We start from the raw sequence: 23075 nt of genomic DNA, 5'->3' as shown, positions 1-23075 counted from the left end.
AGGTATTTTAGAGTTCATGTTTATAGGGATACTACATTTGTGGACAACATTGAGAAATGTGACTTTTACCAAATTTTTACTAAATATTATTCATATTATTAATATGAAAATATTAATATTTTACATGTTCATATATATATATATATAGATGTGTGTGTGTGTGCTGTCAATTAATCGCATCTAACATTAAAGTTTTTGTTTACATGTGTGTGAATATATATATGTCTATACGTATACACACACAGACATAATATAATAAACAGTGTGTAAAAACTTTTGTTAGATGCGCTTAATCAATTTGATAGCACTAACATTTATATATTATATATATATATATATATACACACACACAATGTTTAGTTATCCATATATTAGCATTATACTAAAAATAATACAATCAAAAATATTGTATGCATATAGCATTATTTGATGCTATATTTGCATATGTGGTGTTAAATATGTACTAATTAATAATATATGTAAATATATATATAATATATAGTATTTTTGCATATTATATATACTATAATAAAATGTTTCTATATTTTCTTTAATAAACTGTGATTACTATTTTCTTATATTTATTCTATATGATCTAGTTATACATACACTAAAATAATACAATCAAAATATTTTATAAATTCATATAGTAGAGCATTACAGGATTCTTATACATTATAAAATGATGTTTATATTGCTAAAAATATATTTGGTGTTAAATATGGACTGCCCCTTTATAATAATATGTAAATAATGGTTTTCGTGTGTGTGTGTGTGTGTTTATAGTATGTGTATATAGTATGTTATGATTAATATTACAACATTAATATTTTATTATTTGTGTTTTGAATATTATTTAATATTATTTTAATAATCTAAAAATATTTTGTCAATTATAATATTTTTTTTTATTATAACACATTTTATATGTTTATTATTTTGTTATAATATATTTTATATCAATATTATGAGGGATAATTAATACATAAAAATGTGTGTATAGTAAATCTTTAAAGGATTAATATGGATTCATTTATTAATTAAAAATGCTGTTGTATTATTTTATATTGAATTAATACTAATATTTGCCATATGTATTATAAAACATTTACAGCAGTTTCTATTTTAATAATAGCCAAGGAGAGCTCTAATACATAGACTACAATTTGGAGCTCCAAATAGTGTTGATATTTGTGGGTTTGCAGCTGGAGTGATTCTAATGATAGATTTAGAGAGAGAGTGTGTGTGTGTGTGTGTGTGGCAGGTGCAGGATGCAGGTTCAGCGTTGGGCTTCTTTATCCCGCAGTAAGTGGACGGGACAGCTGAGCTCTCGTACCCGTGGGGAGGTGGGGGCAGGGCTGAGACGCACCCCTCCGCCAGCTGAGCTCATTAGCATCGCTACACACAACACAAACCTGCACTTGAGAGCAGCGATCATGTTCAGAAGGGTGTAGAAAGCCTACAAATCTACCCAGAGTCCTTTTAAACAGCTGTCATGGACAATCTTACAGTTATCAGTGACACAGCTATGAATATTGAGTAATGAAGGGTATAATTGCTTAAAAGTGAAGCCTATAAATGCGTAAAATGAGTTTGTGCCGCTTGCTTAGAAGAGGTTTGTTATTGCTTTAAAAGTGTTTTGTCTTGTGTACAATAAAACAGAGAAAAATGTATCTAGGGAACAGAATATGATATGAGACTTGGATGTGGGATCTTTTGACCACCCAGAATACACTTACAAGCACTTGGAACACTTATCAAAGCAAAGCGTGTTCTTTGTTTTTTCGTGCGTGTTTTTGTGTATGTGTGTGTGTGATGAATGTCGGTGACCAGGATTGAATCAATCATTGTCTAATCAATAAGGAAGGACAGCCGAGATATTGACCAGCGCACACACCTCCACCCTGACAGCTGGAGGAACCATGACCCTCTTAACGCCCGATCACACAGAACGTGTTTTTCCATTTCACTTTTACATTGTTTTTCAATGTAAACACGCGATAGACAGACGCCTTTAACCTTTTAAAAAATCTGTCTCTAGACCTTGCGTTTTTAACAGCAAAATGTGTTCTGTGTGAAGCGAACGCGTTTTTCCATTCCACTGCGCTACTTTTTCATTGTTTTTCAATGTAAACACGCGGACGTCTTTAACCGTTGTGCCCACATCTCATTTATTTTGCAGCGTCACGCGCATTACGTGGCATTCTAAAAACGTGGAGCTCATATTAACTCTTTCCGTCATTTGTGAGGGGGCTATTACACATCTTCTGAAGGAGTACTGAATCCCCTGATCAAAACACAGGCGAAGAAAAAAGCAAACGTTAGAATATATGTGAGGATATGCATATTTAAAATAACAGGTTTTTGTCAAAGACTACATCCAGATTTGATTCAGAACGATGATTGAAACATAGATGGAGTAGATCGAGTCCATCAAAGCTTCACAGTCCTGAAGCTCGTCCTGGGTCGACATTTCATTCAGTTACATTAGGCAGTTTTGATTTATGTGCAGTAATGCCGTTTAATGAGAGTGTTATCTGCAGCTGCTCACTGCAGAGTACATGAGTGGAGCTTACGTGTAGCTCCTCCTCGCTAGACCTCCAGCATGGAGGAGCGAATTTAATTGGAGTGGAGCTAGAATATCCAACCACACCCTAACCCAGGGGTAGGCAAGTTCGGTCCTAGAGAGCCGCTGTCCTGCAGAATTTAGTTCCAACTCTAATCAAACACACCTGAACAAGCTAATCAATATCTTCAGGATTACTAAGGCTATAGGCAGGTGAGGCTTTTCTCAGTGTTGGAGCCAAACTCTGCAGGACAGCGGCTCTCTAGGACCGAACTTGCCTACCCCTGACCTAACCATACCCACTACTCTATTCCTCCACCCCCTCAGAGCTCCAGAGAGGAGGAGCTGGTTGTCACTTGACTCTGCAGTGAGTGCCACTTTTTTGTCAATGGCAGGGAAGCGCCGTGTCACAAATGAGGGAAATTTTTCGCCAATGGCGGGGATTGCACTGCACTACTTTTCCATTGTTTTTCTTAAAGGTTGAACTTCAGCTTGAGCCCTACGTTTCTAAAACACCTCTTATACACATTCATAATGCATTTTTTTGCGGATAAAATGCAAATGAAAAGGAAGGTCTAGAAAGGTCTTTTTTTCAGCGTTAACTTCTAGAACAATGGAAAAGCAGTGCAGTGGAATGAAAAAAAAGTCCCCTTCAAGTTACAGTGAAATCAAAATGGACAATTCTTGTTTTTTATGGAATATTGCAGTATTTATTATAAATGATTTTTTTATGCCCTCGTAATCTTTAATCCAAAACACGTCCCTCCCTCTTGCAGCAACTTCTCTTCTCTTCTCTGATGATGTGTTTACTGGTGCGAGGGCGGGACAACCTGTCACTCACATGAGACTGACCAATAGCAATCCACAACCATCCAATCAATTCCCAATCAAGTCCCGCCCTAAATTTAGTCTTGTTTGAGTAGCCAGCCCGATCTCACGGCAATTCGTACGAATTTTACAATGTGGCTAATTCTTACGAATTCATACGACCTCACTCGTACGAATTAGCACGATTTTTGCTAAATCGTACATACAGTATTTTACGAGTTTGCCCAATACGAATTCATACGAATTAGCCACTTTTTAAATCACTCGTACAAATTCGTACCAATTGGTCGTGAGATAGCGTTGGAGTAGCCCTTTCACTCAGATATAGATCACAATAGTGAAGAACAGACTATCGCAACTTCCGTTTCATGTCGACTTTAAAGGGATATTTCTGGTTAAGTACAAGTTAATCTAAATCCACAGCATTTGAACCACAAAATTTAATTTCCACTTGCCCCTCTTTTTTTACAGTGACAAACAATGATTTTAACGTTTCTGGTCCTGCTAAAATACTAACAGTATATGAAGGAAAAAAAAAGCTGTCCCACAAAAGCCAGTTGTTTTATTTCATAGGAACACATATAAATAAATGTAACAAAATACATTAGGTTGGTAGCTTTTTGCACAGCACGTACCATAATACTCATATCTTTCAGGACAGCACGCTTATGGTGTCAGATTGCACTGTAGAGGCATACCAATGTGGTGCCTCATGGAGAAATATCGAATCAATTTACTAAAGAGCATTTAGAGCTGATGATCAATGCGACTGCAGCGTGTGCACTGATTTCTAAGAGAGCATATAAGCCTTTTTTTGACCGTGTGCAATATAGATCTTTGTACTTGTTAGCAGCATGGAGAAGGTTTTGTACTAGAACCGACAGACTTAATGCGAAAACGACGGAGGCTTTGAATGAAACAAAATGTTCAAAAGAAGAATAAACATTGATGTTCATTGGTCTTTTTTGGCAAACACATTTTGACTGTCCTTCATTACAATAATACTTGAGTTTAACTTGCAGTACATGAAATATCCTTGTCCTTCATACATAATTTTGCCACAGATATATATAATATTCTGTTACGATACAATTCAATAGTACCACTTTGATAGGAAACAACGATCCACTGAATGTGACTGAATATGGTATTTTTTCGAGGTACTACTGTAAATTAACCATTACAGAGGCTTTAGGGATGAGTTCGCCCAAAAAATGAAATGGGATTGGAACAAAATACATGAAAAAACCTTAACTATCTCTATAATACGGACCGTCACACCATCATTGCTTAACAGCCCAAAAAAACTCCAAAGGGCGGTAAAACGTAATGCTGCCGTTTACACAAGCTCATCCCTGACTTCATTTCTGACGCTCTTTAGCACGTTTGTTTCGACTGAAACAAAACGCCATCAGAGTCATTCTGGCTCAGTCTGGTCTTCAGTTAGCGCTGTAGGCGTCTATGTCGTAGTATGCGGATTGAAGCCGTACTGTTTTGAGTCATTAAACGGGTCACCAGGTCCAGACTATGTCCCGCTACCTTCTCGCCGTTCACCTCTAAGATCTCGTCCCCGACCCCGAGCAGCCCCGCGTAGAGTTTCTCCATATTGCTGTCGCCCATTTCTTCAACGTACACCCCTTAAACATAAAGCGAGTTAGTCTTAAACGTTTCGACTGCGTCAGAAGGGCATGAAAACGAGGGCAAGAGGTCACTCACCTGAGTCTGGCCTGCCTTTTCCTCGTGCGATGAGAAAGCCGAAGGGGCCGTTGGGGGGTCTGGAGAGCTCCAGTAAGATGGTGCCGTCAGGAAAGGCCTGAGCCACGCGTCCCACCGGGCGCACCGCACTGGGCCGCCCCACGTCCTCTACACTCAAGGCACGGTGAAGATCCCTAAAACACACACAGATTTATCGACCTAAAACGACCTAAGAAATGCAGAAGTATTTAACTGCCAGATTTTATGGTGAGTTTCTTATTATTTAATAATTATATTTATCATTTTGAATAATGCTCATTCAAGCCGTTAGCATATCAAAAGTGCTCGAACGTTATTTTCTTGTGAGTGGTTCTTGATCATTAAAGTTGGATATATTTTTAAATTATATTTATATAATTCATATTAATTACATTTATATGTTTATCCTTAAATATTTTTTTTAATCTGTAAATATATGTAATTTTATATATTAAAATAATATATTAAATATTTTAAATATATAATTATATTAGTATTTGTTTTTGAGAATCATATTTATAATATAACAACTTTTTTGACATTGGGCTATATACCATGGTAGTATTCCATGGAATTCCAAAGAATACCATGTATTTTCAACTGTGAAAGGCTGAATAAACAAGATACAACCAGAACAGATCTATCCTTACTGGCTCTCAAGCAAGATGATGTAAGCTGCAGCTCAGCTCCAGTCACTAAGGCTGGAATTTCCTCTCTGGCTATCTCTCCTTCCCTCAGGAACACATTCACACGCTCATAAACACCACACACGCTCACAGGCACTATCGAATCGCAACGCCGCTGACAAACACACTATCTGGCACTGTGAACAACCCAAACACACTTAAAAGGCAGCGTCTTGTAATACACGCAAGAGGCTGAATATAGCAGCAGCATGTAGACAGGTGATCATTCCCGGGATTCCATGTCTTTCTTTGGCAAACACACACCTCTATTTTTATCCTCCCTCCCTTCCTCTTTTTATTGCTGCTGCTGACCCAGTCAATGGAAAATACTAATCCTGTTGCACAACACGACAGCTGTCTGAACATTACAAGAACACGATCCATGCTCCGCAGAACATGTCATGCTTGAAATTGCCATCGTTCATTACACTAAAAGGTTACAAAGAGGTAAATGGGATGATTTAATAAAACCAAGCGCTGTACATGTGCATGAAATAATCCTTACAAAAATATTATGAGTATCAGATCATTTTTGGTAAATTATTATGGAATTATTTCTTTAAAACAAATCTTTAAAAAATTATTATAATATTAATACTAAATTAATATTATAATATATAATATAAGACAATATATTATAAAAAGTATATATTAAAAATATTATAAAATAACTATATATATATATATAATATTTATATTTGTTATAATTATTTAATATAGTAATATTGTTTTAAATAAAATTTGATAAATTGCATTTGTCACCCTCATATTTTTTAAATAATGAAAGTTATGCAACCCTTAAAAAAAGTTGCAATATTCATGTCTCAAAAATTACAATATTAGCAAAAGATTTTAACATTTAAAAAAAAAATGAAAATAAACATCAATACAACAATTACATTTCTTGGAAATTGCATTATTATATAATATAATATTATATTATATTTAGTCTGATGTGATTTAAAGTGATGCATCATATTAGTGTGTTATTAATTACTATATTGTGTAAATGTTGTACCTGGTTAATACAGGGCTACAGGGCTGTTCTCCTGGAGTGTATGCAGAGGAGCGGTCTGATTTCTTCTTGGGTATTTGGAGATTTTGAGCCGATGAAGATCTCCTCAGCTGGAGAAACGGAGACCCCTAGTGGTGAGAAATGATACAGTCAGTGCCACTCACTATATTATCACTTTGAAATTTAAATTTGAAATTCTTCAATTGTAATTCATATCCATTTATAACTAACATTTTATTTCTTTAAAAAAGTTATAGATTTATTTTGAGGGACTTCTAAAGGTTGTCATACAATAACAAAATATGCTAACCAGACGTATAGTCTGCAGTGAGGGGGCTTTCTTTAGCTGGTGGTGGTGTCTGTGTGTGGGGCTGGGGGAGGTGGAGGGTGATGTTGGCCGAAGGTTTGGGTTCGAGTTTGAGTTGGGGTGCAGGCTGAGCTGATCCATGCTGCTGGATCGTCCCTTTCCCAGCAACCCCACACTGTTCAGCCCCATGGCAGAGAAGAACCGCCGCAGGGAGAGTTTGGGTCGACCCTCCCGATGCTCCGCATCCATCCCCGCTCTAAAAAGCAAGTCATAACAGGTTATATTTACATATAAGTATACTTTGGTTTTGTAATGTCTGTATAAATGTTTATGCAATTGTGATTCTCAGTCAGTAGGTGGCAGCGTTGTAGTAGACAAACATGGAGTCATAAGTAAGTCTAGACGACATCTCTCCTGACCTACTTTGAGCATGAATTGCCAAAGCAATCTGAATGATTGTTGCCCCAGAAATTAAATTGTTCAGCGAAAGGATTGAACATTGTAGTAAAGAATCTGGTTTGATAAAGTCCTAACCAAAAAAGGGGATTACAGAAAAGAGATGTAGCCGTGGGTAAGGGCATAGGGATGATACTCATCATTTCCACCTCTTTCTTTCCCACTTTACTCACCGGGAAAGGTTTGGGCTAGTTGCCCTGTGATGCACTGGTCTGATTGGCCCTCTGACGTGTCCATCAATGAGATGAGCCTGGGTTGATTCAGCACTGCTGGGTGTTGCATCAGATCCTAGCTGTCCTGTAGTCTGGTGCAGTTCAACATCTGAGTAAGAGTAGAAAAAATGGGAGTACATATCAAAGGACGATGGATGAAACATTCTGTGTAAATTGTTAAATATTATGATGATACTGTGTAAACTGAATTGTTGTTCATAACAATATAACAGTGAAGCATCTCATGTTACTGAAACGTAAGTGTCAAAATGCATTTTCAAGTAGCGTCACACAAGATGGAAAAATGTTGAAGGGGGTGGAAAAAGACTGATCGCACTAGCAACTGGCCCACTGTGGGAATACTCCGCTAGGACAGTATGGATATGCTGATCTGGACAATCCCCAGTGGGACAGGAACGCAGTGAAGAGAAGCGCACACACCCAAAGGTGACACCTCGCTGACTGCAGCAGAGCTTACAGGTCTACCTGGAACTGCCACTTCATTCTAGCAAAGCTTTGATTAATTTTTAGATGACATTACGTAAGCGTACATCTGCAATGCTAAAAAATATTAGCTTTATCCTTATTGGCGTGAAGCTCAGATATGTAGTAAAAAATTATTAGATTTATTACAGGTAGTGCTATTAGTGGTTTACTAATTGTAGACTTCGTGTTATTATTTATTTTTTAGCTAAGTGATTAAAGCTCAGTGCTAGTAACCAGAAGGTTGCAGGTTTGAGTCTGTCAAAGGGCGATAATTATTGTTCCCTTAAACATGGCACTTCCTCAATGTTTCTTTGGGGGGTTGTCTTTGTATGTGTATGGCAGGGGTGTCTAATACTGCTACTGGAGAGCCACTGTCTTGCAGACTTTAGATTTAACCCCAATTGAATTAAACACACCTGAACCATCTAGAAACTACCAGGCAGGCAGTTGTATTGGGCTTTCGCATCAGGTGGTTCTATGAATTTAGGCCCTGTCCACACGCAGACGCGTTTAGCTGTATACGTACAAATTTTTTATCGGATAGGTGTTTCGTCCAGACGGATCCAGCGTTTTGGGAGACTGAAACCGCTATTTTTTTAAACCGGGTGCCAGGGTGGATAAATCTAAAAACGACACCCTTGCGTCTTCGTGTGTAGGGCCAATCCGTATATTTTGTGAAACGATGATGTCATCACCCCAGGTGTCGACTAGTCAGACGCGATAAATCAGTAGCCTAACATCAACAACAACTGCGAATACTTGCTTGAGTTCATGCTGCAGACGCTACTTAGCCTCTTATTTCTTTATTTATTATTTAGGCCTACTTTAATGTATTTGTATTTCTTTATTTTACTTCTTTATTTATTTATATTTCTTTCTTATGCTATGATGCTTGTATTTTGTCTGATTAAGACATTTCGTATTTTTTAGGGTTGGACATTTCAAGCAAAAATGATATTCGACGATCGCTGGGAATTATTTGATTATTATTCAAAAAACGCACCTCAGCCCCTCATGCTCACCGGTAACACGGCGTTCGCTCCGACATTAAATTTCTCTGTTCTGTAGGCCTACATGTTGTAGCCATTAAAGAAAAGTTAGTTTCATATTTATGTTTAAATATTATGTTATTTTTTTCCATTTCATATATGTTGATTATATGAAAAGTGAACAGCGTGAGTAGCCTAATCATAAGATGCGCAATATCTAGACGCATCATTTTGACCACTTCATTAAGTTTTGTTTTGTATAAAGCCTTTCTTTAAAGTGAATTTCGTTTGATATAAATTGTATCTTAATTTTAATCAATGTTTCATCAACCAATTTCCTGGATTTAATCAATAAGAAGCAAATATAGCAGACAATAGCCTATAATCAGGACATGGAGACGCCGACGTGATATAACTTGCATCCCACGTAAACTGGAGCTTGTCTCATAAATAAACAGAAACTCAGAAATATATCTAAGCTTGAAATGTCTAATTTTAAACAAAACAATTCAAAAAGAAAAGAAACAGACAACTCTAATAATCCGTATGAAGTGCGCATTTCTCTTTATAGGCACCTTCACAATACTGCAAAGGTGGCGAGTCAGCATCGTCACAGAAAACACTAGTTTATTAATAAACAATTAAAATGTCTCCTAATGATTAGGCTTTTTGCCGGTTCTTTGTGGCAAGCTTTATGCTTTAGCTAACTAATCGAATATCGTGACTCATCCCTATTTTGTACCAGGCCATTTATGGTTTTTCATATTGTTCAATAATGTTCTTGGTAAAAAAAGAAAAGAAGCTACTGTACCTAATATTACATGCTGTATGTTATTGTATACAGCACGAAAGGTTTATGCGCACGTCTTCTTCTCTGTTTTTAGTGTATCTGTGTCAGAAATACAGCGCCTCATACTGGTCTGGCATGTATACTACATCAGTTTTAGTCGGTTTCAGTGGTTTCGTGTGTACGCAGATATTTCTTGAGACGGCGCAGTGTTTACGGAATTTTTTTTTAGAACGAGGAAAAAAAAGATCAGATAGGGACAGCTCTGGCTTCGTGTGGACGTGGCCTTAGTTCTAGAAACTAGCCACCAGGGTGGTTCCCTTAGGAACATTTTCCTGGTTGTATTCGCAATGCCAGTAGGAACTCTGTAGTGACGTGAGCTACGCTTGTTGTTGTGACTTTTATTTTGACGGTTTATTTTGGTGTTTTTCTCGAGTGTTCAGCCAATCAGCGTACACTAACGTCACTGGTAGTTCCTATAGCGGTGGTTTAGACCCTGCTCTGAAGTAGGAGCTAAATTAGTTCCTCCAAAAGGAGTTCCTAGAACTAAAATCGTTATTAGGAACTATGAAAAGCTACCTCTGGTGTGAAAGACCCTTTGGACTTCTAGGCAAGCTGGAGCTAAACTCTGCAGGACATTGGCCCTCCAGGAGCATGTTTAGACACCCCCGGTGTACGATAAGTTGCTTTGGATAAACCTTCTGCTCATTGACTACTATTAGCCCATCTAGTTAAACTAACCTGTTGACCTCTCCTCCCCTTGTATGGGTAGGTTTCGAGCACACAGAACCGGGCTTGTCTTGAGTAAGGGTCCAGGGGTAACCATGACAGATCTGTCCTCCCAGTAACCCAACCCAGAGGGAGCCTGCTCCTGCACAATGCCGCCTGCCTCTGTGGAGTCCAGATGCACCAGGTGATACTCTGGCGAAGACATGAGTGTGACGGTCCTTCGACCATTAGAGCGGTCTTTGGAGCTGGACTTCAGGGCTGATTTTTTCGGTTGGAGAGGAGGAGGGTTTGGCTGGGGAAGGTGGGAACTTGGCAGTTCTCCTTTTGGAGGCAACGGAGGTGCCACAATACCTTTGCTGGATGTAGGGCTGCATGTGGCTGGTATTCTCTGTCCAAGTAAATCAGTGGCATAGGGGTTGAGTGGCAATGCTACTCCATTAGAGAGACACATTTGAGTCCCATTGGGTGTGAGTTTGTTGCAGTCCGGAGGTGTTGGAACCCTAAGGCCATTGACGTACAAGGGTTCCTGCTTACTCTCGAGTTTTCGGACCTTCTTCTTCAGCTTCTGGAATGTTCCTATATTGTTCACATTATCCGCAGGACTGCAATCCGTTCCATCGCTGTGGACAATAGTGGGACACGTCCCAATGTACGTCTCCTTAATCTGTTCGATCCTGACTAGCCGGTTAGGAAGTGTGGGAGCAACCCAACATGGTACCTTTTTCCCTTCTACTTCCACGTTAGGTACGGACAGAGTATTTGAGTTCAAGCTAGGGACATGAGGTTCATTTAGAAAGGTCCCACAAGAGTTGCATTGCCTGTTTGCTGTCTCCGAACCTTTGCCATTTAATAAACTCTTCTTGGCTTTTGTCTTCCAGAAAATTGAATCCTTCGAGCCATGTCCTGTCTCTGCCTTTCCATTGATATAAGATGACAAGGTGGGTTTGGACACCAGCAGGCCCTGTGCTCTTTCTCCAGCCCTGCGTCGCTGGCGTAGCCGCTCCAGGTAGCGCACCTCGGCGTCCTTCTCGGATTCGTCTTCGAAACGCACACGAGTTGGGGACTGGCCGTGTCTCCGCCGGGTTCCACCCACTGAGTCGCCGCTGGAGGAGTCACTGAGGTTTCCCGAGACCACCGCCACGCCCTCCTTCCCGGCAAGAGGAGCCTGGTGTAAGGGTACACCAACCCAGGAGAGCAGCTCCCTGTACACACATGCACATATATGAAATTAGTTGCATTCCTGTGCACTTAGATACACAAAGAAATGGATGCATGCCAAAGTGGCCTGCAGTCTATCTCTCAGCATGGAGATCTGGGCAAATTCCTGAGGAAATTTTCCCTCTACTTTGGCTCCTCTGTGCACATTCCTGACATGCATTTTACTCCTTTTAGGAAGGTCGTCTTCAACACACCAGACATTTCGATGTCATCAGGTCTTTGTTAGATATAAGAAAACCAAAACTGGTGTCTTTCAATATTCCCTGTTTGCCAAGGAATAGAAATCTACAGGTGTACCAGTATTATTGTGCACTGGGACTTTTTATGCCTGTTAAGCATTGTGCACTGTTCTGAAACCTATGGGACTTTTTACAGCTGTGAGTTTGTCTTAAACATTCAATCTCAAGAGAGGCAGTTAAGTGTTAAGTTTAACCCGAGCAAAACTGACAGCAGTGTAATCAACATCACTGAGCTGTTTTCCCCATAAGGGAGAGGCAGGGAGGGAATTAGGGAGAAGGAAAGTAACAGCTGGCAGACATGACAGGTGTAGCGGAGCAGTACAACAAAGCAGTTTCATCAAAGCTTCCGTTTAAATAAATAAAAAAGAGATTTTTCTGTCAGTCATTCATTCACTACTATTTGTTTAAATCCAAAGCCAGAAAAAGGATATACAATTTATATTTTAGTTTTTTTTGTTTTGTTTGCTTGTTTGTTTTTGTTTTCTATTAATTTTAAAGACTTTATCAAATTGAATACACCAAGTACACTAATTTATGGAGAAAAAAAAACTAAAAGCACAATGCTGAAAATGTAATAATTATTATTAATTTAATATCTGATTTATACATTTTTTATATTACTTATTATTTACATATATTTGTTAAAACATTTTAATATATATTTTATTATATTGCTAATGTTTTTAAAAAACATAGTATTCCTCTTTTCTCAGTGCGTGTCAGTTTTTGTTGTGATGTTTAAAATTGCCCTAATCTGTTCCGGATGCTGCCATGCACTGCTTGTCTTCATACCAAACAAGGAGACAGGCGTTTGGGGCGACTCGCCCATCTGTCTTTGTGTGAAAGTGCTGAGGTAGAGAACAGAGCGCTGGATGGGGAAGTGGGATTTAGAGGCACCAGACGTGTGTACACGTTGTATAATTCAGGTTGTCTTATATAACACGTGCCCGGCAGAAACAGAGAAGAAGAGTTTGAAGGAGGACGCCATAACACTTAGTTTAGAAGTTTAAATTCAGGCTACCATTAGCGTCCTGCTGTTGGCATCTTTGTTATATTATTATATAATACTTGTATATCAGTTTCATACAAATACGTAGAAGAAACACTTATTTTAATGTCTTTATAATGCCATATCAAAAGACCAGACTGAAATAGAGAGCAGCACCTGTTGCTTCTGAAAAGAGATTTGCCAAACACTTCCCCCCTTCCCTTTTATCAGCTGCCCGCCTCCAAACGGAGCAAAAGACAATTCAGGCCAGCCCCAAATAATAGAGTTTAAGATCTACATCCCCACACAAATCCTCAAGTGTGAGCAGGCGAATGTTTCCTTGTTTTGATATGAAGAGAGCCATGTAAACACCCTCCCTTCCCATGATGCCTAAGCCTCTAAATCCCAACCCCCCAGCAGAAACCCCAACAAGTCGAAAACTAGAAAAAAAGAGTCCGGAGAAACTTACGGGTTGTCCCTCTGGACGGGTAGGATGGTGTGGTCGGCTTTGAGAGGGTTGGACCGAGCCTTCATACGCGCTCTCTCTAGCAGTCGTTTGGCCTGCTCGTGGCGAGGGCTCAGCGGAAGGTCGTCGCCCAACACAAAGGCCCTGTGGGCCGGCCAGAGAGACACAGAGAGAAAGAAACACGTCAGCTCCTGTGCGGTGTGGGGGGGATTAAGTGGAGCAGGCCGTCAGCACTAATTAGGCTGACGGTTGTTGAGTGTGTGTTGGGTTTGTACCTGATTATGATGTGCTTGATGGGCTTATGCATATGTTTACATGATCAAAGGCTTGAATATTACTCCTAAATAGAAATATGGCCATATCAAGATAAATCAGAATCTATGGGTCATTCTCAGGAAGTGGTATGCCTCAGGACATATTTAAAGGAAAATGTACTTAGTCTCATTATTTAATAACGTAAACTATGTTTAGTGTGTAATGTAAAAAGTTTGTTTTTTATAATCAGCCAAGTTTCTAATTTGCCTGTCACTAATTCACTCATTTCCTTTTTTAAATCCAAGAAAAAATATGGATATACTATTTATGTATTTGTTTTTGTTTTTTATATTTAATTCAAAGGATTTTGTAAACTAAAAACATAAAGATAAACAAAAAATAAAAGTGTTTATGAAATGTATGGGTCATTCTCAGGAACTGGTATACCTCAGGAGTTACTACTGATATAATTAAAAGGAAAATTAACTCAGTCTCATTATTTAAATAGCTTTACATTTTTTCAGTGTGCAATGTAAAAAAAATAATTTTAATGGTTTATATAGAATTTTCATTCATTTTAAATTTGGCCTTATTAAAAGTTCAAATATTATGCTGCTTATACTGTCCATGTATCTTCTATAATGAAAATATGTCTGTTATTCTTTTTCGACACTGTTGTGATGTTTTCCCTATTTTAATATATAAATAATAAAAGAGGGAAACATCATATACACAATCATTTTTATTAGCTTGAAGAAAAGGGCTGAGCTATTTCCTTTGTCATTCAACTCTTAGGTGGAGTTTGAAGGAGAGGCAGGAAAAGCCAATGATATGATCTCGTTCCTCTGCTTATGAAAAACTTCAGCAGCTGTTTTCTCTTGAGCTCACATTCCCCTTTTTTGTATGTTCAATATTTAGAGATATGCAGATGCTGTTTTTTTGGGGGAGAAATTAAGAAAAACTACTTCGGAGAGTCCCAGGCATCTGAAATAATAAATCTCTGATCAGACTGTGAGAAGCTAAATATACATGGTGTGTGAGAATAATGTGAGAGCATCAATCTGTGCAGCCCACCTTTGGCTGTGTTCACTACCTTGGAGCGATATCCCAGAATCCCAATCACTGTCATTCGGGACACATACATCTGTAGATACAGAGACATTCGGGGTGCAAATTACAGGGGGTTCGACCTCCATAATTATTTTTGACTTGATATTAAATTATATGACTTGATATCAATTAGTTGAGTGAACTGCTAAAAGCCAGCTGTTTATCTCTCTTGACATGACAAGGTCATCTTTTTTGTCAACATCTGGTGCTACGAAAGTGAGAAAAAAACACACACCGTCTTTATTTTTCCCTTTATCACAGTAAGTTGTTTTTAATCAGGGTAATTCTCATTCTTATCATTCTGTCCTCTCATATCTGGATTATCCAGCTCTCTCGTCTATGACCTCTTCTTCATTAGAGAGGTCATGTGCGCCTGTTGTGTGTAATCCTTAAACGTGCTAAATGAGACAATGTCATCTCATCCGACATGTGATAACGGCATTTAACACCTGTGTGATAGCCTTGGATTAACTCTGCATTGTATCGTACATTACATTACATCAGATAAGGCTGATTACATCTTAGCTTCCGGAAACAACCGAGCCGTGTTTGAAACCCCAGCTTTGTAAAAATGTGCTCTTTGTATTCATGCTGAATTTAAATGGTTTTGAAAATCTTTCATACCACTTTCAAGAGTTTGTTTAATGTCATTTGGTGTCACCATCCAGTAACAATTAATAACATTGTTTTTTAAAATATCATGACTTATTGCTTTATATTTAATTTGGCATGCATTGAAATTAAAATTTTGGTCGATACCGATAACCGATAATTCTTTATATTTGAAATGCGATAACCGATATATTAGCCAATAAATCGGCCATATATTAGCCAATAAATTTTTATGTAAATTTTGAGAGCCTGATTCTAAAAACAAAAGTTTCACCATTAAAATCCATGTCCCAAGCAAACAATTATAATGTTCTCATTATAATTTTATGTAGCATATATGACAGGCTTGAGCTGAAAATGTTTTCTTTTCTTCTGCATGTTGGTTGGACCTCATGACTGATTTGCTAATTATTAAGCAAAGACAGTCAATCAGTGTTGTTATTTTTTAATAAATGATAAATATATTTCATTATATTTTATTATTATTCGTTTTGCTTCATTATGATTTCAGGACAGTAGTTATCAACCTGACAATTTCTATTTTAAAATATATAGGGTATTCTAATTCAGAAATAAAGAACCCATCATAGAAGAGGTTTGTTAAAGTCATGTCTGCGTGTCCGAATTGCATTTTTAACATATTTTTGAAGAAATGAATACATCCAGACAAAAAAATTTGCACCCTGTCACTGAGACATGTCTCCTTACCTCTACCGCCAATGTGCGTCTCCTCCAGCCTCTGTCCTGGCACATGGTCTTTGTTCTGGGTTTTCTGCAATATCTGTTTGAGAAGGCCACGGTTCATCTCGACCCTCTCGGTCAGGGAAAGCGTGCTGCCACTGCTGCACATGCTCTCCAAGCTGTCGGACCGCCAGAGTCCACTTTGTCCGACCTCGCAATGATTGTACCTGCGTAGGTGACTTTCCAGGCTGTCAGACCTTTGGAGTTCCCTTGGAAACTTGTGGCCCAATTTGGAGCCAACAGCCCATGGCCCTCCATTTGGTCCGTTTTTCCCAACAGGAACATCCCCGTTTGGAACCGGAAACTCCGGTCTAATGGATCTCCAGAAATACTTTGGTGGCATCCAAGGTTTATCGGATGTGGAAGCGTCCTCCCGAGTACCGCAAACATCGTTCGAGAGGTTCTCCAGGCTTGCTCCTTCTCCAAGGCCACGGGGAACTGCCAGCAAGGCTTCTGAAGAGATGGGATCATAGTCGAGTTCTACCTGAGGCTTAGGGTCTCCTTTGGGGAACATCAGGGGCTTGCGAGGTTCCCCTTCTTCGTCGCTGCTGCTGGAGCCCCAAGCATCAGTGAGGGCATATCCCAGCATGAAGGTCCCAGGAATCACCCTCATGTCCTGGTTTTTACTTCCAGGTTCTTTCCAGGCAACTCTGCTGCGCTCAGAGAGAGCCTTGACCTTGGACTGCAGCGCAGATACGGCAGAGCCTTGAGTTTGCTGATTTGAAGGCAAGGACGGGGAGCCGGGCTCTGGGCTGGTGTCAGAAGGACACCCGTCATCTAGCTCTCTGAAGTGGATATCAGTGTTTTGAGAGGCGGAAGACAGGGATTCAGCATCCTCAGATGTCACTGCTTCCTCCATGGTGAATCAGAGAGTCAGTGGAACATGATGGTGGCTGAGGGGATAGAAAGAAACAAGAACAAGAGAGAAACATTGACTAAAAACTGCTTGGAATATTCATATTTGCATGCACACGCACAGGAGAACTTCTCACAAACAGTTTCATTCTGCCTATTTCACAAAGGTTGTTCTTAATCTCATTCTAATGTTAATGAATCTGCAGTGTTTTAATGAGAGACTGCATGAGGTTAGTAATTTGAATAAAACACAGACAAACCATCTCCATATAAAGGCTTTCCGCAAAACCTTTCCTTGTCAGCCTTTTGACCATTTTTGGTGAATCATAATTTGTTCATAATAATGTTCATACACAGATTTCACTCACAAACTTGTGCATATGAAATGGTTAGTGAATTAAACCCAATGTTTACATACATCCAATCTTTTTTCAAACAATGTTTACTTGAGAAGTAACACTAAAATCTGCATAAAATATTAAGACTCAAACAAAGTAAAACAAGTCAGTGTTGCTTCTTAAGTAAATGTATCTTTCCTCTATGATTTTTTACATATTTTTAAATAAAACCAGATAAATATAATCATTAAAAATATATGATTTTCAGTGCAAAGGATTCAGTTCAAGCATTTGCATATGAGTTTTTGACATTTTGCATAAATTGAGGGAAATAATTGTGTGCAAACAGGCCATTATTAACCAGTATCACTTACTGCAAGATGCACTGTATTTGGCATTTTAAACTGTCTTTTTAAAGCTATTAGCAACCACAGAGGGTTTAATTGTCCTCAGACCAATGGAAAGAACATTCTTCATTCAACAGATTTTTTTGATAAATCATTTTCTGTTGACAAGTTTCACATCTTTCATTCTTTCCAAACAGCTTTGGCCGAGGCTTGACCACATTATCTGAAAAATCTAAAATGTCACAAACAACTCCCAGTATGTCATTGTGGCATTAAAACTGGATTTTCTCAAGGCTGAGGTAAAGTAATAATGAATATTTTAGTTTGTCACATAAGTTTCAATTGCTCTTCTAACTACTAACGCCACTGATGTAGAACAAATAGTTTCGCCAGTAACCGATACAAACACGCTAACCTGTTCTGAGAATAATGTAAGGCTTGTTGACCATAGGCTTAACAGCACTATCCTGATTTTAAACATCCAATTGTCATTTAACAAAACACAATGTTGTCAAACTAAAATCTGAACACTCTTAACTTTGAATTAATAAACCCAACTACGGTGTTCAGGTGTTAGAAACATGCACTTGACATCTGATAGCCATTATTTAGGACCAGAATGGAAAAGCAAGTTTCCTCTGAGGTAAGTTTACAAACGAGTGAGTTTTCTGGGAGGTTAATTTGATTTAATTAGTCCTCTCTTAATTAGGACTCGCTCCCGTTGCTCCAGGTACTGGGCGTTTGGATACATAAGACTTTATTCTGTCTGAAACACACACACACACACACACACACACACAAGATAAGAAAGAAAATTCTGAAGGATTAACTTATTGGCTTATTACCCTTCACAAATATGATTAAAGTGTTCAAGTTGCTATAGTTACAACAAAAATCTAGTTGTTCAATGACTAGAGAAGGCAACATATTTGACTGATGATACGTTTGTAATTTTCAAAAAGTAAAGAGAAAGGCAAGTTGTTGTTTTTTCAACAACCAATGAGGGACAAACATATAGTATTAAAGTACAGGATAAAAAAATAAAACTTTCCAGTTATGATCTTTTATAAATAAACATATGAAATAATAATAATAAATGTTATTATATGTATAATTACTATGCCCTCAAAGAGCAATTTATAGCCGATTAAATATCTTAGAGTAAAAAAATAGAATGTACAAATATTCAGTACACGATTTTGTTCTTTTACTTTTTTAAATAAATTAGTCAATACATCAATAAAATAATATTATGCTCACAAAGAGCAATTTTCTACCAATTAAACACCTCTGAGTCAAGCATAAATTTAAAAATTAAATAGAATATAGAAATATTCACTACAAAAATTCCATAATTTTGTTCCATGACCTATTTTATAGACAGACAGATAGATAGACCGATATAGATAGATAGATAGATAGATAGATAGATAGATAGATAGATAGATAGATAGATAGATAGATAGATAGATAGATAGATAGATAGATAGACTTTTTATTCTGTTTTTCATTCCAGTGGGGGAAAAGGTTGGAGATGAGCAAACTACAGGAAATGAGACCATTTCAAAGGAGTGAGTAATCAAATTAATGCACGGTGCTTTCTTAAAGTCTCACTTTGTGTTCAGGTCAATTGGCAAAGTTCTGCGTCTGCAGTGTAAAATCATTTCGCTGCTGGTGTTGAACCTCAAACACACGGAGGGTCACTTTGACGGACCAGGAATGAAAACAATCATCTCGCGCGGGACCACTTCTCTCATCTGACATTTATTTAACACTGGGGCTCAAAGAAAACAAAATACCATCCGAATGCAATGCCTCACACACAGGTGGCCATAAAATCTTGACAAACATATTTTAAAGATCACGAGAGCTGTAAATCTGACGAATCACGTCATCGCACTCGTTGAGAAGAAAAGAAAACAAATAAATATCTTCTTCAAACATCTTACCTCCTTCGTCCATCTTCTGTCTATCTTCCACAGGAGCCATATGCGCCTTTACACCCCACTTTTACGATTTTAAAAATCATATTCGGTTACCTGGAGTCAGCAAAAACTCAAGCGGCCAGTCAAATTCCATCTTGCTCTAACGTTAGTTTCTGCTTTGCTTTCAGTTTTGAGCGTCCCAAATCTTCCCTCATTCTCTCTCTCTCTCTCTCTCTCTCTCTCTCTCTCTCTCTCTCTCTCTCTCTCTCTCTCTCTCGCTCCAGCTGTTTTGGGCAAACTCATGTGTGCTAGGCACACTCCCACTATAAATTTGGCCTACTAAACAAGTACTGGCTATCATTTACTCACTCCTCTCGCGTAACAGAAGAAAGACCAACTGTAAAACTGGACTACATGATGTGGAAAGATTGCTACGTTGCTATGGAGACCGTCGTGGCCACCTTTGAGAGAAACTGACCTGTAAAACGTTCCTATTGGTTGAGGGACTCGCGTAGTCCCGCCCCAAAACAGGAGGGGCGTAATCTTACCCTTGAATTTGGGTGGAAAGGAGATGGAAGAATTCCTAAACGCCGAGAGGAAGTTCTCGAGTCTCCAGGCACATGTTCCAGCTGCCAAGGAATTTCCTTTGTTGATTGTGAGTGCACGGCCGCTGATTTGTGCCCGTCTTTATGTTTAATAACCTCCGTGACCTTCACGTTAAGAGAACTTTTGGCATCTGGTTTGATATTTTTTAACACCTATACCCATTAGACGTCACTCGGACTTCATACGTGATTATTTTTCTTCCAGTAAGCACATAAATCCCTGATCTGAGGCCAGTTCTGAAGCAAAGCCAGATGTAATAGAGAGCACTGGGCTGGGTCTTGAACTTTATACACTGTTGGAGTCCAAGGACGCATAAACTGCAGGACAACAAAAAAAGAAAAGAAAAAATAATAGACCTTCTTATTTGTGCATTCCACACTGACACAGACCCAGCCCTGTCTGTTGCGAGAAGTAACACAGTAATTTTAGCTTGGACAAAATGCACTTCACTGTTGCTGTAAGCTAAACTCATTATCTGAAAATTTCAACATCCCATCACATTCACACGCACCTTATAATTACATGCAAATCAGACAGAGAGGGATGTGAGGGGGATTTATGGGATGCTGAATGGAGGTTTTCCTGGGCCAACTGATGACGAACGAACACAAGGACTTACAACATTTTATCTCTTGCCAGGCATGTATTTATTTATTTATTTAAAGTCTTAAAGTTATAATACTTTTATTAGAATTAATTATTATATTAGAATTAAAATGTAAAATAATTTTAGATAGTAAATAATATAAAATAAATAATATAGTTTTGTTATATAACCAATTAATATAGTTTTGTGTGTATGAACTATATATATATATATCATAAAACTATGTTATTTATTTTATATTATTCACAATGCTAAATTATTATACATTTTAATGGTTTAAATTTAAAATAAAAAGAAACCATATAAATAGTAGTAGTACTGACAAATCGATTAATCGTGATTAATTACATCTAACAAAAGTTTGTGTATATATGTGTGAGTATGTGAATAATATATACATTTTTTTCTCATTTCATTTTTTAATTCATCCCATTTTAAATGTTAAATAATAATAATTAATTATTATTATATAATATTGTATAATAGTAATAATACAGTTCATAATCTAAATATTTGTTTTGTATTTATAGAATTTATATAGAATTAAATTATATATTTTTATTTTTTTATAAATTAATACAATTTTCAATCTTAAATTAAAATCAATACATATTATAACATAATGTAATATAATAAATCATGTATATATATATATATATATATAATATAAAATATTAATTATTATATAATATGAATCACTATATAATATTTTTTATAAAACAAAATAATTAGTTTGTATTATAAGTTTTGATTTGATGATACATCTTTATTAGAAACTTTATTATAAATTTTGCAGATCTACAGTATAGCCTACTGTAAAAACACCATTGGGTTAGCTATTAGGTTTTTATTTGCATTTTGTTTGCAGTTTAAATTAGAAACATAATTAGTACTCACATATGAAACGTAACAATAAAGCATTCAAAGACAGTTCACTTAACAGCACAAGCACTAATGTCGAGTTTTGTGACCCTTACCTGTCAGTCACTGGCATGTGCATAGCTAACCATCACAGTATTTCCAAAAGACCCCATACATTCGCTATACTTCCTCCAAAGCAACATAATCTTCTCTAGAAGAAGTTTGCAGTGTTTTGAGTTCACAAGTTCCCCACACATTAGTCCCATGGAGGCACACAATTGGTTCGGTCGGATAATCTGCCCAAAGATTAAGACAAAACAAAATCCACAACAGCCAACCACTGGCGAGACATTGTTGCATAAATCACTTCAATCTGGCCTCGCCGAGCCTCCCCAGTATGAGTCAATGAGGATCAGACGAGATTATTGCATCCAGCACTGGAATGAGCTCAGCTGTGCCAACCAGTAATAACCAACTGCAGACCCGCAGAGCCACAGGTCACAGCAATGTGAGGACAGCAGCGCCAGGCCAGCAGTCTCAGACCGAAATTTATAGCATCATTAAAGAGTTAGTTCACCCAAAAATAAAAATTACCCCATGATTTACTCCCCCTGAAGCCATCCTAGGTGTCTTCTTCCAGACAAATACAATCAGAGTTATGTTAAAAAAATGTCCTGGCTTTTCCAAGCTTTATAATGGCAGTGAATGGCCGTTTCTGTTTTGTAGTCCATAAAAGTGTCTCCGGGGGATTAATAAAGGCCTTCTGAAGCAAAGCGAAGCGATGCGTTTGTGTAAGAAAAATATCCATATTTAAAATTTATCGACTAAAATAACTGGCAGACGGCCTACGCAAGTCGACTTACGCCAAAAGAGTAACCCCTTGACGATGTGTGACGTATGTAGGAGTAGCTTAAGCTTTGACGCCTCTCGCGGTTCAAACAAACAGGGCTGAGCAACAAATTCAAAAGCTCCTCCCACATTTCTCTTTAAAAATTGTCGTTTTAGACTTCTAATTCGTGACTGGTGTTTTGTTTTGCTCTATCCTCTGCGCTTCCGCGTTCGTCATTACGTTGTGCCGCAGGTCAAGTGTTACTCTTTCACCGTAAATGATG

General features: G+C 37.9%; 1 protein-coding gene across 4 annotated transcripts; it reads right to left on the bottom strand.

Moving 5' to 3' along the window:
- Nucleotides 1–3936: 3936 nt before the first annotated feature.
- On the bottom strand, nt 3937–22402 carry kiaa1614 (KIAA1614 ortholog). Of its 4 annotated transcripts, XM_077226356.1 has the most exons (11): nt 22080–22402; nt 20368–20812; nt 16392–17317; nt 15036–15105; nt 13710–13850; nt 10808–11997; nt 7766–7913; nt 7140–7392; nt 6833–6957; nt 5111–5283; nt 3937–5031 (listed from the first exon to the last, which is right to left on the bottom strand). In XM_077226356.1, the coding sequence occupies exons 3-11, from the start codon at nt 17281–17283 to the stop codon at nt 4838–4840; spliced, it is 3186 nt and encodes a 1061-aa protein (XP_077082471.1). In that variant the 5' UTR covers nt 17284–17317; nt 20368–20812; nt 22080–22402; the 3' UTR covers nt 3937–4837. The 4 variants fall into 4 exon arrangements, with proteins under 4 accessions (XP_077082471.1, XP_077082473.1, XP_077082474.1 ...); XM_077226358.1 differs by lacking the exon at nt 20368–20812 and having other exon boundaries at nt 22080–22362; XM_077226359.1 differs by lacking the exon at nt 22080–22402 and having other exon boundaries at nt 20438–20571.
- Between the last annotated feature and the right edge of the window lie 673 nt (nt 22403–23075).

The sequence above is a fragment of the Siphateles boraxobius genome, unplaced genomic scaffold, assembly GCF_051911475.1.
Source record: "Siphateles boraxobius isolate OS27281-9 unplaced genomic scaffold, OSU_SipBor_1 13, whole genome shotgun sequence".
NCBI classification, from domain to species: Eukaryota; Metazoa; Chordata; class Actinopteri; order Cypriniformes; family Leuciscidae; genus Siphateles; species Siphateles boraxobius.
This window is presented reverse-complemented; position numbering and strand designations above follow the sequence as displayed.